The sequence below is a fragment of the Vanessa atalanta genome, chromosome 14 (assembly GCF_905147765.1).
Source record: "Vanessa atalanta chromosome 14, ilVanAtal1.2, whole genome shotgun sequence".
Taxonomy (NCBI): domain Eukaryota; kingdom Metazoa; phylum Arthropoda; class Insecta; order Lepidoptera; family Nymphalidae; genus Vanessa; species Vanessa atalanta.
In genome coordinates this window covers 127,351-144,322 of record NC_061884.1, presented here as the reverse complement: position 1 = coordinate 144,322, position 16,972 = coordinate 127,351, and the positions used below count along the sequence as shown (strand labels likewise).

Below are 16,972 nucleotides of genomic sequence, written 5' to 3'. Positions count from 1 at the left end.
GACAAAATACAATACAAAAAAACATCGATATGTATAATCAACAATAAAAGATAAAAACGCTTAAGAAAACAATTTCTGCAATCGTGTCCTCAATACGTACACCATTCAGCTTCCTAAATTGGGTTCCAAGACCCAACTCAACTTTCATTAATTGTTCTGCTCTATTTTTTCCAATTTCCATTTGTCTTTGTTTCATTAAGTAAGAGAAATGGAAGAAAATTATTGATTTATAACTTATCGCTGTCACACACACAAATATGTTTAAGTTTTTAAGCTTCAGTTATAACTTTACTTTCGGTTTATTTGATATGAAAAGATTTAATAAATAAAGATACATTATAATGAAGTAATATCCACGTCAATAAGTCATAATTCACACAAACGTTTTGCGTTAAGTTATAATCGTCTTCCACTTAGCGCTTAGTAAATAAGCCTAAGTTAACAAAATTACTGATTCTCTTACAAATCAACCTACTCCGATGTAAATTCGTTGGTCTCAGGAACTATCATGGGGATTTTCATTCAGTTAACATTAATAAATTAAATATATTAGTAAATGAAAATAAATAAAATCCTATTTAATGACCTATGGAGTCTTTCCGTACACCTAATCAATAGTTTCATTTCGCAGTGGTGATGTTAGGACTGATTACATTTTCTTACGGCGCCAATGTCCGTGGACGTCGGTTACCGTTTACCAGAATTATATTATACTATATGTAATAACACTAAAAAACACTTTACTCTAGATAGTAAGATGGGGCCTTGGCTTCGTCAACTTCATTTATTAATGTCAATATTAATAAATGAAGGGGACGGAGTAAAGGTTAACGCACAGTGAAAGGGCAGCCGAGTTAAGTTATATTTAAACTCGGAGCTATCACTCGATATTGTTTAACATCAATACCGAACTAGTTTAAAGCCACTTTTACTTCATTTCCAAACGTCGAGGAGAGATGTCAGCCATCGTTACGACCACATTATAATTTATATAATGACTGGCTGCTTACTAACGTGCGGGAAACTGGCTCAACTTTGCTCATAACAGACGTCGTCCAATATTATACAGCCTTACAAAATTATCTAGGAAAACAGTTTTAAGTATTACATAAGAAAGCGATCGATTACATTTTGAAACATTAACTCTTAGCAAATTTTCTATCGAAAATAATAGATCATCATCTACACGTCTGTTTGATGTAGAATATATTGCCGCCTGACTTAATTGATCTTAATTAATGTTCATTTTTTAAATTATTTTACGAAGGCAAAGAATGGGTCACCGGATAAATAAATCATCTTGTACAATATTCATCTATCAGATAGGTTTCCTCAGCATGTTTTCTTTCACCGCCGACCGAGCACAAAATCAGTTGTTTACATATTAAGTACGTGAAAAATCACTGATGCTCGCATGGGTACCTGCTATCTTTATTTAACATTCATATATCAGACACCGATAGCAGGATATTATGTCCCTAATGCGTATGTAAATTAATTAAGTGTCAAAAATGGACCAATGGTTCAGGAATGAATGCCACAGTGCACCATATTGTGTCATATTTTCTTAACTCGAAGATCATAACTATCTTGAATTTAAGTAGTAATATATATATATATATATATAATGGTATAGTCAAATTATATGATGTATCGATGTTGCTTTAGAACAAGTAGGTTGAATCCAGACGCACACAACCCGACAACCCACTATCACCGGTTGTCAAATCAAATGTAACGTTACTACTGCCATTTAACTGACACAAATATAAGTAATTTATTTCCGCCGATTCCGAGGCCAAATAAAAAAATGTATTAGCTCTTCACTTGTCACTAAAAAGCAATTGTAATTCCTTTGTATTTAATTATTATTATTTTTTTATTTTGCACTTAGTTTTCACTTCCTTCACTTTTTGGAAATCTCATTTATATGTTCTTTTCTCGTCAGTATAATTAGTATGACACTAATTAACTATAATTAATTATCATTAACTATTGAGTTGTCACTTCAAAAGAAAAATACTACCAGCGATTTGGTATTAGATTCTACCAAGAACCGCCATGACTCGGTACTTGCTCTTTTTCATCAATCATATATTCGTCCTAATCATATGCCCTGTTGCATAATAATTTGTTAAAAGTCATTAAAATGTATTTAAATCACGAGCATTCATGTACTATTATTCAAATCATAATATTTACATAAGGACAAACAATTAAACTTCACAGAATATTATTAATATAATAATGAATATTTGATTTTTTTTATTTCCTAATATTAAATAACGATTATAACGTTTTCTAATACTATTATAATTTATTTACTTTGATTTTTAATATTGCTCCCAATATATAATATTACTCAAGAGCTTAGCCAAGTGTATGTCGAAAAAGTTTAAAGCATGAATCGTACAAAAAAACCCAAAATAAAATGAATATTGTATAATAATGCATACAGAAACAAAAATGGCAATGAATTAGCAAGGATTATAATTTATGATAGGGGCGCGGAAGAACCGAGGACGAGTTGCATCACCACGTCGCTGCCAAAATCCCCAGCGCTATATATGCAGCCGGCGAAGCAGTCCACGGCACTGAGCACTCGAGAGTCCGATCTTACTTACCAATATGAAAGCCTTCGTAAGTACTGTTGAAATTATTGCAATATCATATCGATAGTGTTCTCAATTAATTAAGTTAATTATTTGTATATACTTTCATCTATTTATTTACTTTGATTTTACAAGAAAATTAAAAGAAATTTTACAAAAATAAAAAACAATGAAGAAACTCCTGTATTCACATCGAAATGTGAATACAAGAGTTTGGAAAATTCGAGAAACTTGGAGAGTTCTTTAAAACTGTTCTTTATTTTTTGTAAAAAATTTTTATTCACTGCATTATTCAGTATCATTTAAATATAATGCATTCTTTAAATCAAGAAAATATAACTCCCTCCATATTTTAACAATAATCCATAAGCTAATTAACAATTAATTACACCGTTGATTTCTACTCGTTGGTTACTTCTTTGAAAAATTGTTAATAATGATTTAACAGTTCGTTATGTGCGCCCTCGTGGCCTGCGTCGCCGCCGAAAGTGAGAAACGCGAGAAGCGTGGCTTCCTCAGCGGCCTCCACTCGTACAGCGGCGGCATCAGCGGAGGCTACCACGGAGGATACAGCAGCGGCTACAGTGGCGGCCATGGAGGCTATGGTGGATACGGTGGATACAGTGGCTACTCAGGCTACTCTGCGCCCTCGATCAGCTACTCCGCGCCCGCCGCCAAGGTCGTGACCGTCAACAAAGTAGTCAACACCCAACGCGTCGTCGAAGTCCCACAAGTCGTGAACGTGCGCAAAGTGGTGTCTGTGCCTCAAGTAGTCTCCGTGAACAAGGTGGTGGCCGCTCCCAGCTACAGCTCTTACAGCAGCGGCCTGTCCGGCTACGGCTACGGATCCGGCTACAGTTCCGGACACGGCTATGGCTCCGGATACGGATCCGGCTACAGCTCCGGTTACGGCTCCGGCTACGGCTCTGGCTACGGCTCGGGCTACTCAAGCGGTTGGTGGTGAACGACTTAGATAAGACTAATCTAATTACTGTGATCTTATATGTAATCATATTTTCAATTATTCTTTAATTTTATTTGAAATTATATTTATGACAAATATTGCAATAAATATATATTTTTTTCAAACATTTGTTTTGCATGTCTAATACAAAAACAATCTAATCCCTATTTTCCTTGCATATTTTTCGTCACCGCTGAGCAAGAGAGGAGTTATACAAAAAAAGAAACAAATTGAAAACTGAATATTTATATTTGGCCACGGTGGCGGCCCGTAACGTTAGAAGTAGTGATATTATATAAGCTATAATCATGCTTATTGAAAGTGTAATTATTATTATCTAGTTATAAATTTACAAACTCCCTTTGCCTGCAAACCAGGGGCGTCGATACTTAAAAGATTGACACTTTTTACAGAACTGTATTAAAAATAAGACCACCGGTTGAGAAAGTAGATTCTACCAAAAAGACCCGGGAGTATATTACCTCTTTTACAACATTTGGAGTAAAATGCGATATTGGTACTAACACATCACGTTTTGTCTGGTAGCAACTAAAGTTTTTCATTATTTTACTTTAGTGACTTTCATAGTCTTATGTCAAATGGCATTTTATTATGCGATAACGTTACACATTAAATTTATTCTGCAGAAAAAGCCACGTATTTATAACCCTAGTTCTAGGACATCATAACGTAAAAAAATTAAATAAATAGATGAATTGACAGCTGCTTCACAATATACTTATGATAATATGCTGTTTATTCGGCAGTATGTACGAAAATATTCCGTAAAAGCTGATATAGTATTAATATACTAGAAATAAATAAATATATATAGGCATATATGTTTATTGCCTGTGCTGTCCGCTTATCTCAGGCAAAGTTAAAAATGTTATTAGAACACAATTATTTTTAGTATCAAAAGTGCAATTGTGCGAGTTTCTAACCGTTTGTTGCTTTCCGAAATGGTGGTAGAGTTGAAGTATTGACGCTTCAAAAATGCTTTATTGTAAAGTTTACGTGAACAAACCATAGTGAGATAATATTCTTACCGCCTAATGCATCAACACCTTGTGTCATTTTACTTTAAAAAAAAAATAGAGCGCGCGGTTGCCTGTCACAGAGGCTTGGGTTTACTTTTGGCGCGAAATTTCCTTCGGATATACTTTATCTGAGTCAAAGAAATTATGACTTTGTATTTGGTTTTTGCTATCAATTAATATTCATTTAAAATAATTAATGTTATTGTTGATTGTTGTTTGTTGTTATGAGTCCCTGACGTCCTGAGTCCTAATATAAAACATCAAATGATATTAGTAGATATGGAAAATGAATTTTGAAATACAAATCACCAACTTAAAACACCTGCATATACATTGAAGCAATATTACAAATATAACATTGATTTTATCATTGGTCAGAACATAATAATTAAATGTGTCTAATAATTAAATATTTTTATAACATACACACATATATCGTTGTGGACTTACGATACAAACGCTAAGTCAAAATACCGGTTCATATGATGATTGCGTTTCTTTAAGAACTAATCACATGTAACATATATAATTAACATAGTTATTATTTGTGACAGTAGTCAACATTTGAGAAATCTAAATCTTAAGATTCCTAGTCATGTACTTTGTAGTGGATTAAGCTGAATGTGAAGTTACTACCATAGTTATAAAGCTGAGATGGCCCAGTCCAAAGACAAGCATCTTCAACAGAAAGAACTTGAAGTCATATTAAGTGCTCCAAACCTAAAATCCTTAAAGCCTTATTATCAAGGAAACGGTCTCGACAACATCAGACCTCATCGAATGTGGCAATAGTCCAAGACATAAAATCCATGAAGATCTCCCAATGCAACAACATTCCTAGGCTTATAATAACCAACAAGGAACACTGCTAAAGGTGAGACTCGAAGAAGGGGAATCCACTACCTAATTCCTCTGAGGTCCTTATTAAAAGCGACACCGGAGTTTACGTAGTGGTAATGTGGTGGGCCAGCCCGATACTACTCTACTCACCCATCAGATATTTGACTGCCAAAAAGCAGTACAGAGTATTGTCGTATACTGGTTTAAAGGTTTTGTAAGCCAGTGTAACAATAGGCACAAGGGACGTAGCATCTCAGCTCCCAGGGTTCGTTCGTAGGTTCGTAGTTTATTATTTTTTACAACGTCAACTATCTGTGGGCAGTAGTGCCCACTAACTATGAGGTGACCCTTTTGCCAATCCGCATACCTATTATGTAAAACAGGGCGTTAGGGAATTACATTCCAATCGCGCGAAAAATTAGTTACAGTCCAAGATACGGAAATGTCTCCATATTCTGAAGAAATAATTTATAGGTTCAGAATATAAAAAAATATTTCAGATGGCCCATTTGCGCTCTATAATATTAAGAATATATTTATGACGCAAGCATTGCTATACGTGTTATTATTATATAATTAATAGGAGATGATGCATCACACTCATACGACTAATTTACGTTAAGGTCAAAATCAAACAGTCGGCCTTGAACGATCAAAATAATAGTCATATGTAAATTAGATCGAATTAGAAATGAAAGTTTTGATGACGCCACAACTGGTTTAGATTTAGCGCAAGTGTTCACGATATCCGGCGTCTTTAAATGTCCTACTCAATCTAGGAACCTGTATGAAGTGTTTTGATGTAATAAGTGCGAAAGCTTGCAATACTAGGTAAACGTCCGATCATTGTACATTGGGTTTTGATTTGATTTGACAGAGATCAAGAGCTCAATTTAGGTTAGTTTAGTTTTTGTGAATAATTTATTGATTTTATACGTGTATATAGAAAAAAGTTGTTATATGGTGAACAAGGACAATATGATAAAGTTTTTATTGAAATAATATTTATAGCACATTATTTAAAAAAAAAGTTGAGAGGTGTCAAGGGACACCCGGATGGAACGAAGTTCTTATTATTATAAGAAATTATTATTATTATTTTTATTATTTATAATGTACAAAAACCCTGTATACACTCAACAAAAATAATCGTCGCGACACCACACTGTTCAATGCGAAATAGAAATGAAAATATCTTTCTATAAGAGAGAGAGAGAGACAGACAGAGCAACATGCGCACGCAGCACAGCTTACAATAGCTTACTAATCTAGACACGCGGAAGCGTGTCAGCCAAGTTCTAGTATAGCAGAACTGGCGTGCAGCACCGTGTGTAATATTACACGAACCATTTGGAGCCACTTTTGACCTCCTCATAACTCAAAAACTATTTGACATAAATATGTCAAATTTGGCTCATATATTGAGACTCGCGAGATACATATGTGTTCTAAATTTCATAAACGCATCTCAAATGGTTATTTAGATATTAACGTCTAAAAATCGTCATCTTTATCACTGACTGACCTATAGATCAAAACTATAACCTACTTCCAGGTGACCTAGAAAGTTCAAATTTGGCATGCAGGTAGATAATTAAGCCAATATAAAGGAAAAAATCTGAAACTGGTAATTTTTTATCATATTATTATAATTTTTCATTTTATTGGGTCTATTAGGAACACTTATATATTTAGTTCCTGTAATAACTGTAATAAAAAAAATGATGTAAGAACCAGCAATCAAAACTTATGACAACCGGTCCTAATGTGGATTTTAAGGTCTTCACGTGAATATATAACAAGTTGAATACCACTCTTAACTTTTTTAAATCCAAATATTTCCGTTTTATAACTTATGAGTATAGCCGACTTTCGTATTTATTAGGTTATTAACTAGCATTTAGTGCACATCAATGGCCCAAATTATTATACTTAAAAAAATAATAATAGGCATTTCGGTACACAGCGCGCGACGCGACGCCGGAGCAGCGGGATAGGAGCGTTGCGATTAAACCTTAACGCGGACGTGTCTGAGCGAGTGGCAACCGCGCTCATAAGAATTATTTCAATGCCTTCCGATGGAAGCTGCCTAGTCTATTCGACTGCATATTTTTTGTTTGAGTATACTAGTATACAACAATAAAAAAAGTTTCGTGAGACTGTAGTAGAGTATGTATATCGTAACTGGAATGATTTAAGTTTGTACTCTAGCGCTACAAACGGGGATCCTTATTGCTTGGAAGAACAGTATCCAGCAAGCATGCTGATGTCAGTAAAGGACTGGTGAATGGATTCAATGGAAAAATAGAGAAGATACATTGGGGACGTCGATAACAGCAATAGCGCACGTAAAATAACAATTTAATTTAAACATACTTTAATTTGCGAACTAGAAGTCAAAACCAAGTTACAGATATTAAGTAATGTACATATATGTTCAAAGGAAACAATTCTCTATTTGCTTAGCATATTCTACTACTATAAACAAATCACAAGGCCTTCGCCTTGACGGTGCTCTTTTCGACATAGGCTCCTCTATATTAAGTAAAGAGCAGGCTTACGTTGGCCTCTCCAGAGTTAAAACCTTAGATGGAGTACTTATCAATTTAAGTCCAATTCAAATCAAGACACAAGAGAGCTCTATTGTAGAGTACAACCGTCTGCGCACGTTATACCACCCCTACTTGGCCAAATTAAGTATAAACAGAAAACGCGTAAAAAAAATCCACTGAATGGGCAATTCACTCGAACATTTCAGAGGTACCTACAAGAAAAATAAGAACGTATCAAAAAAAAGACAATTATACCCCGTAAACGTAGGAAAATAGAATAGTTTAACAAAAACCATTTGGTATTAATTTTGTTATTAATAAGTACCTACTAATAAGTTATATACAAAAAGTAGTGATATCCCATCAAAAACATAAATGTAAAAATGAGAGCCAAGTTAAATATTATGATATATACCTTGGTTCTTGTCTTCAACGACAAAAGAAGTGAGATCTAAATTTTTGCCAAGTTAAATAGTCCTTTCTGAAATTTATTTATAACTACATAAAATATCATTTCTTCTTATAACTTGGGATAATATATTGTTGTCTAAGGTCTGACTTGGCTAGTTCTTATATGTTTATAAACACAAATTGTAGTTTGTGTTTAGAATAACAAATTATAACTCAAAACATCTAAGAAGAATGGAGGACAGGTCAGTATTGCTTAGTTAGTATACGTACATTAAGAGCTGCGATGGTTCAGTCTCTAGAAAATATGAATCTTAACCAGATATTGCGAGTTCATATCCAGACAAGTACCATTGAATATTTGCGTGCCTAATTTGTGTTCATAATTCATTTGTAACATTTTATAATTATTTTATATTTATTATTTTGTTCATAATTATTTGGCTTAGAACTTACGAAGGCTATAATATAATTCGTATATGAGAACTAGCCAAGTCAGATCTTAGGCAACAATATATTATCCCAAGTTATAAGAAGAAATGATATTTTATGTAGTTATAAATAAATTTCAGAAAGGACTATTTAACTTGGCAAAAATTTAGATCTCACTTCTTTTGTCGTTGAAGACAAGAACCAAGGTATATATCATAATATTTAACTTGGCTCTCATTTTTACATTTATGTTTTTGATGGGATATGTTTTTACTATATAAATAATAATTGGTAATTTGCTTCATGCATTTTTATTTAATACATTTTAATGACATAACAAATATAACGTTGCTAAGGAACAACATTATAAGAAAGGATATGACACTTACTATAGCAAAAAGTGTCGTTACAACTTTTCGTGAGTTTTTTTTTCCGTCTAGCCCCCTTTCACAACGCGCGATAAGGAACTTCGTTCCAAAACCCCCATTCTTGCACGACGAAATTAAAAAGAACGCTTCAGGAGAACAGTAATAAGCAAAGATTAGACAAGTAAACATATTTTCATTATACTTATACAAATGGAACAGAGGTGGTCACTGTGTTGTAAAAAACGAAATGTAATCAAATTAACGGCTATTATTAGACAAGTCATCACTGCTTGAAAACAAAATACTATAAGCGATTTAAATCTATATGTTGGCAGCAACAACAGGATATCCAAAAACCCCTACCAATATAACTCAGTTCCGTGAGAACGTCATGGTCCATAAGGAAACGGCGGAGTGGGAACGGGAAATGGCTTATCCCGCTAGGTAGAGGTGACAAAGGCGTCCTCTCGCCGACGCCCAGCTTCAAAGATAGGGCCGTTGTCCTTTTTTCAGACGGCATTGAGTCGGATGTCAGCCAGAATAGCCTCATGCTGTCATACGCACTAGCGAGGAGAGCTGCGCTCCACAAGCAAAGCACTGCAGGGGCGGCCACGCATGCGTTATATCGACACGATCTTATATCCTCTCCGATCCGAGCCAAAGAAGGCCATCGCAGTGGTTTTAGTGGGTAAGAATCCAACTAAACCTGGTTCCCTGTAACCCTTTTCTAAAGGTATCGACTGCGTGACAAAAAAGAGTTAACGTGAAATTAGAACTTTTAAGTGACCATTATTTGACGACAATAATACGGAAATTTTATGTTAGTAGTAGATTCACGATTCATCACGTATGTGTATATTATAGGGCATATAGGAGTATATTATGACATTAGAGGACGTTCACCTTATAGCATAGATGCATTTGATACACTTATTAGAAGCAGACAATGCGTAGATATATCACAAATTTATATGTTTAAGACTTATCAACCTAACCTATTTCTTCGTTAGACGACTAAATGTGTTTGAAGACGATTATGGTATTTTAAAGGAGCTGCCTTAATTATAACGTAATAATATAATGATAGGTCAAAATTTTTGTTTAAGGGTCATGAAAGATAGAACACTCCCTATAAATATAAAAAATTGTTTAACACCTGCATACTACCTATTCTTACTTACGGTTGTCAATCATGGACTTTAAACCAGGAAATATTGAACAAACTAGCAACTTGCCAATATGCAATGGAAAGGAGTATGCCCAATCTCAAAAAGTCGGACAGATTGAAAAACTGTGTCATTAGAAATAAAACAAACACTACAGCTGTAACAACTAAAGTCAAAAGACTTAAATGGAGATGGGCAGGCCACTTGAAAAGAGGACACGACAAATGGAGCAAAAGAGTGACACGGTGGTACCTCAGAGAAGGCAAAAGAAAGAGAGGTAGACCACAGAAAAGGGGATGATGGGTTGACGACATCAGAGAAGTGGCAGGAGTCATGTGGAACAGAGTGGCTGAAGAAAGGGATGAATGGAAAAGGTTGGAGGAGCCTTTGCCTTTGCCAATTGGCAAACAGATCTACAAATGATAACCAAGAAACAGATATTAGTTTAATTTGTTTATTTTTTTTTAAATTAGTGAACAGTTAGTGTTAGTTTTTTAAGTTCAAATTTAATCTAACCTATTAAGAGATCGAAATAAAAGGCTATTATTATACTGTTGGAATGTCCAACATCGATTTTTAAATTTTTTAACATATCATATGCTTATTGGTGCCTAATAAAAAAATAAACATCTGATAAAGCTAAATAATCCATATTGGCATTGCATAAATCCTGTTTCATACAAGTAATCAATGTCAACTTTCTTGGTGGTAATTCTATAAAATATATATTAACTAAACTATTATACGTTAAAATTCTATTTTTTAATGTACTCTGTTTTTAATTAATAGATAAATAAATAAGGAAATTCTAATATAAGTTAGTCAATTTTGTGGTTAAAGAACTTTATTTTTCATAAGAATTTTACAATTCACTTAAATGAGATTACAGAATATTATACACTAGATTACAAAATTTAGAGTTCTCGTATCTTGGAAGCATGCATCACACAGATATAACTAAACAAAGAAGAAATTTAAATACATATTTTATAAAATTATTTTAAACAAAGTATAAACAAACTTACAATTTTATTATTATAGGATTTTTTCTTTAATATACAACTTTAGTTTTTTTTTAAATATATTTATATTTTCCATTTCTTTTATAGTATGTGGCAAATTGTTAAAAAGCTGAGCTCCCTCAAAAAGTATATTGTTCTTTCCAAATGTTTTTGTTCGTGGATGACGAACATAAATTTTGTATTTATTCCTTAGACTGTGACTGAAAGTACGCTGTGTTAATGTTATATTAGTATGTATGTGTTTTTTCAGTATTTTTTTTACTAGAATGCATGTCTTGAATGTGAATAATTGTTCAATATTGAAAAGACCAGTTTTTTTATACAACTCTGTAGTTGGTGTAAGGTAGTTGTAACGAAATAGGGCTTTAATAAGTTTATTTTGAACGATTTGTATTTTTTTATGTTAGTCTTTGTAGTAGATCCCCATATTTCTATCAGGTACTCTAAATGTGGTTTAACAAGGGAATTATATACGATGGGTCTAAATTTGTGTGGAACATAGTTTGATATTTTACGTAAAATACCTGTTAGTGAAGTTAATTTTGATGTTATTTTATTTATATGAGGGCCCCATGTTAATTTATCATCCAATATTAAACCTAAATATTTTTCATAATTCGATCTTTGTAAAATATCATTATTAATAGATAGTGGAATATGATTTGGTATTTTTTTATTCTTTGCACTAAATATCATGTATGATGTTTTTGTGGTATTTATTGTTAATAGATTGTAAGAAAAATATTCATGTAACAAGTCTAAGTCTTTTTGTGCTTGAGCTATGATGTCATGAATTGAATGAGCAAAGTAAAAGATACATGTATCATCTGCGTATAGCGTCAAATCACCTGAGAGATTTAAGTTTGTGATGTTGTTTACATAAACTAAAAAGAGCAATGGTCCTAATATGGATCCTTGAGGAATACCGCATGTTATGGTTCGGGGCTCACTTTTAAAATCAGATATTTTAACGATTTGTTGACGGTTCGTAAGGTAAGAAGCTAAAATACTGAATGGTGACCCGGTGATACCGATGTTTCTTAACTTTTGTAACAATTTAACATGACTAACGGTGTCAAAAGCTTTCTTAAGGTCAATGAAAATGGCTAAAGTTAATGTTTTTGGTCAATATTTGTTTTGAGTTTAGTTATTACATCAATAGCTGCAGAGAGTGTATTTGACTGCGACCTAAAACCGTATTGTTCTTTTATTAAAAAATTTTTCCTATCTAAGTAATCATTTAGTCGATTATATATTATTTTTTCAAATATTTTAGATATCACAGGCAGTACTGATATCGGTCTATAATTACTTGGATCAGATTTCGAACCGGATTTGTAAATTGGAGTGACTTTTGGAATTTTAAGGCTATCAGGGAATTTGCCTTGTAGTAAACATTTATTTATACAATTAACTAGATCAGTGACAACTATTCCTTTTATACATTTAAGTGCTTTTGTACTGATTCCGTCAATACCAGTGCTAGTGTTACAATCTAAATTATTTATTATATTTTTGACTTCTTTGACAGTGCACGGCTGCAGCTGACACAAGACAGTTTCATGGTAATGGTTTTCTTTGTACATTAGAGTGTGAATAACGCCTGAGTGAAATTTTTTTGAAATGTTATTTGCTAATCTAGTACCTATCGTCAAAAAGAAATCATTAAATAACTTACAGATCTCGTTACCATCAGTCCCAGCGCCCGTTTGTGTATTAAGTTTTGGAAGAACACAGTCACTTTTTTGTTTATTTAAAGCTAGATTGTTAAGTAGATCCCCCATTTTCTTCGGTTTCTTTCGACATTGGTTAAAAGCCTTCTGGTAATATTTACTCTTTGATGATCTTATCATTTCATTCACCCGAGTTCTTTCTGTATTAAACAGTTTTTTAATTTCTTCATCATTTGGATTTCTGAAATTATTTGAATGGTAATTAATAAAATTAAATTATTCGCAACATTAGCCAACAAACGGTCAACTAAATAACGAAACAATTAATGTTCGGTCATTTTGCTCACGGAGATACGACTGGTTGTATTAACAGGTAAAATAAGAATATTTAAGTTACATATTGGAGTGGGATTTTTAAAATATCGGTAAGTATTTCGTGTTGCATTACTCGCGCTAGACTATATACGTTTTGTGACGTTTGATTGAAATATAAAAATATTCGTTTGGCATGAGAATTAGCGTAGCAATCGATACTTTTTTAGGTTAGACGAATGCAAATAATGCATGTATGTTATTAAATCTGTCACATTTTTCTGTTATGTAACAGATATGAATGATTAAGGCTTGTTCACGTTGGTCTCATGGACGAATTAATAAAAATATATAATTTATAATTTTATATTACTTCTACATCTGTGGTATAATATATAACAATTATATATTTTATACTAATAAAATATATAATTGTTATATATTATACCTACTAAGGTACATGTATTATTAGCAAGTTATTCAATTTAAACAATATCGAAATATGGAAGAATAGAAAAAAAGAGAAGCTGAAGAAAAAAAAAAAAACTACTTGAAAATTTCGCAATGTTATGTTCCTTAATGTTACAGTTTAATTGTTACGTTTTTGGAACTAAAAAATATTTTCGGAATTAAATATGCATAAACAAATTTAACAGATATATTAATTATCAATAAATCCAGTTATATTAGCAAATACATCTCATTAAAGAAAAAAAACGAGGACCAAATTTCGACATTGTACTAGCAAAGCGTGACTACGACTATAAAACTTGCGGGGTGCGGACAACTGTATCATTCACAGTGACACACTCGTACAAAAAACTTCAACATGAAAACGTTCGTGAGTATCAAACTACTATTAACTGTATTAATTATGATCGCAGATCATGTTCCTTACGTTGACTCGTAATAGGTTTGTTGAATTAACAAATTGTATTTATTTATTACAGATCGTTATCTGCGCTCTCGTGGCCTGTGCTTCAGCCGGGAATGAGAAGCGTGAGAAGCGAGGCTTCCTCGGCGGTCTCCACTCTATTGACAGTCTTTCTTATGGGGGCTCGTACGGTGGTGTTTATGGCAGTAACTACGGTTATGGTGGCTACTCGGGCTACTCTTCACCCATCATCAGTCACGCAGCACCCGCGATAAGCTACGCATCACCTGTGATCAGCCACGCAGCACCAGCGATCAGTTACGCAGCACCTGCAATCAGCCACGCAGCACCTGTCATTAGCTACCCAGCAGCTGCTTTGAGCTACTCAGCTCCAGCAATCAGCTATGCTGCACCAGCTGCCAAAGTTGTGACTGTCAACAAAGTAGTCAACTCTCAGCGCGTCGTCGACATCCCACAAGTCGTGAACGTGCGCAAAGTGGTGTCCGAGCCCCAAGTAGTGTCCGTCAACAAGGTAGTAGCCGCACCCAGCTACAACGCCTACAGCAGCGGACTTTCCGGACTTGGATACGGATCCGGCTACGACGCCGGGTACGGTTACGGTTCCGATTACGGATACGGTTCCAATTACGGATACGGTTCCAATTACGGATACGGATCCGGTTACACTGCTGGTTACTCTAGCAATTTGTGGTGAACAAAAAAAATCCTGTTCTGCTAGTCAATGTTTTCTGTATAAGTTATTTTGTTTGTAATTTTTATTTAATATTGAAATACAACCATAATTTTATAATTTCTTGTATCATTTATTATATCCGATACATACTCATTAGTTGACATCATACAAGGTTGTACTGACAGCGACATTTATAAGGACATTTTCAGCGGGCATTCATCGAAATAACTAGAGAGCTTAGTAATAGGATCTCCTAATAGCATAACTTACTTGAAAAATCACTATTTAACTAGCGTTAAATCTGGTATTTATTAAACCTTCGATCAATATAATATAGACGTTTTCGAAGAAAATTGCGACAATCATTGTAAAGACACTAGGAGGAAAGGTAAACTAATAAAATCTAGTTTCCGACTTTTCAAAATTAATGAGATTCCAGTTTTTTTTTTAATTTGGCCTATTAACAAATTTAAAGCTCATGTCAAAAAAACATTGGTAAGTGAGGCATAGAACTCAATACAAGATTATATTAAAGATAAAAAAGTGGATTTAGTATTTACTGATTTCTAGGCAGGATATATAAAAAAAAATTGTACTTTACTGACATACCTACTCTGTAATCAAAATGGTGAAAAAGGGTAACTACTGGTGTTCTTGCCGGTTCTTCTCGGGAGAATTTACTTTCCGAGCCGTTGTCAGCTTTACAATTAATTTAACACTGTAACCTGACGCGATTCAAAACTGCTTTTATGAGCCTACTTGAAAACATTATATTTAGATTTTTGACAAATAACACAATTAAAATAGAATGAGAAAGAGTAACAACCTTAGAGCAAGGTAGCAAGTTTCAGTGATTATGAAGATATAAAGTTATTATAAATTGAAGCAATTGATAAGTTTTTCTACAAACGAATATAAAAGAATAAATTAGTTGATGACGTCAGCTCGACTCAAACTTGACTTTAAATGTGTCGTTTCTAGAATTCCAGGATCATGAACCGTTACATTGCTTTTTTAATTACCCAAGAGGGAAAATAAAACATTTTAAATTAGAAATCTTTAAAATTTATTAATTTAAACAAGGATTAATATTTGTGTCAAATAAAATGACCCAAAGATTGAGTGAATGAGTTGAAATTACCGAAATTATTTTATTAATAAATCTGAAAAATACAGTCTCAAGCCTGGTTATTTCCAATTTTCGGAAAACTAGTAAGTGAAAATTTTATGTTGTTACCACTATTATGAAATAATTAAAAAAAGAGGGGTGGCAGTTTATTGCTTTACAAATCATCACGACGCGAAACTATCAAACAAGGTCAAAGCCACGTCTCGTCCTTCATTGATACGTTTACTTTAACAGCGTTATGTTAATGCGACATTAGTATTACGATTAGTTACCATTTGATTAGAAATTCGTTAATATTTATGACTCTATCCACGAATAAACTAATAATATTACGCAACAAATATGTTCAATAAAATCTAAATTTAATAAAATATTGAATGTAAAGCTTCTTATTACTTCTTACTCACATTGTATGTCTCGTCTCATAAAAGTAGTTTGTAACAAGTTATTAAAAGTATTCTACAAACAAGTATACTTTGTGATAAATCATATGTTAAAAACTTTTCTTGATTTTCCAAGATTATTTGTTTATTTACGTCAAATTTTGTAAGCTCAATAAGAACTTCTGCTTATCCCACAGAGTTGAAATTTTACACAATTTATTTACTAAAGGAAGAAAAAATATTTTTATATGACATATTCAGCTAAGGGTCAGTAGGCTCATCTGATGGAAAGTGACCGCCGCTCACGTACGTCTGCATTATCGGAAGGCTTGCAGGTCAGTTACCGACCTTAAAGAAATTAGTAGGATCTTTTCTTCGTTTTTCCAAGTCTATGAAATTTGGAATTTTGTCTGAGGGAGGAATTTCAGACATCTATAAATTTCCTCAGAACATTCGTGAACGTGAAAAATGCGGAATCTTCCATTATCTCTTTGCAAAGCCAA

General features: G+C 33.3%; 2 protein-coding genes across 2 annotated transcripts; both read left to right on the top strand.

The window, feature by feature from the left end:
• The first annotated feature begins 2,600 nt into the window (after positions 1-2,600).
• Positions 2,601-3,624, top strand: LOC125068752 (keratin-associated protein 6-2-like). Its single transcript, XM_047678054.1, has 2 exons — positions 2,601-2,640; positions 3,061-3,624. The coding sequence occupies exons 1-2, from the start codon at positions 2,629-2,631 to the stop codon at positions 3,574-3,576; spliced, it is 528 nt and encodes a 175-aa protein (XP_047534010.1). The 5' UTR covers positions 2,601-2,628; the 3' UTR covers positions 3,577-3,624.
• Positions 3,625-10,408: 6,784 nt separating this feature from the next.
• LOC125068949 (cuticle protein 63-like) lies at positions 10,409-14,978 on the top strand. Its single transcript, XM_047678354.1, has 2 exons — positions 10,409-10,489; positions 14,340-14,978. Exons 1-2 carry the CDS (start codon positions 10,409-10,411, stop codon positions 14,976-14,978), a joined length of 720 nt encoding a protein of 239 aa, XP_047534310.1.
• The last annotated feature ends 1,994 nt before the right edge of the window (positions 14,979-16,972 follow it).

What these genes read in the sequence shown, in the direction of transcription:
- LOC125068949 (XM_047678354.1), top strand. Translation starts at nt 10,409, where the DNA reads ATGGACTTTAAACCAGGAAATATTGAACAAACTAGCAACTTGCCAATA. An exon ending in AGTATGCCCAATCTCAAAAA is followed by an intron (nt 10,490 to 14,339) that starts GTCGGACAGATT and finishes TATTTATTACAG; the next exon opens with ATCGTTATCTGCGCTCTCGT.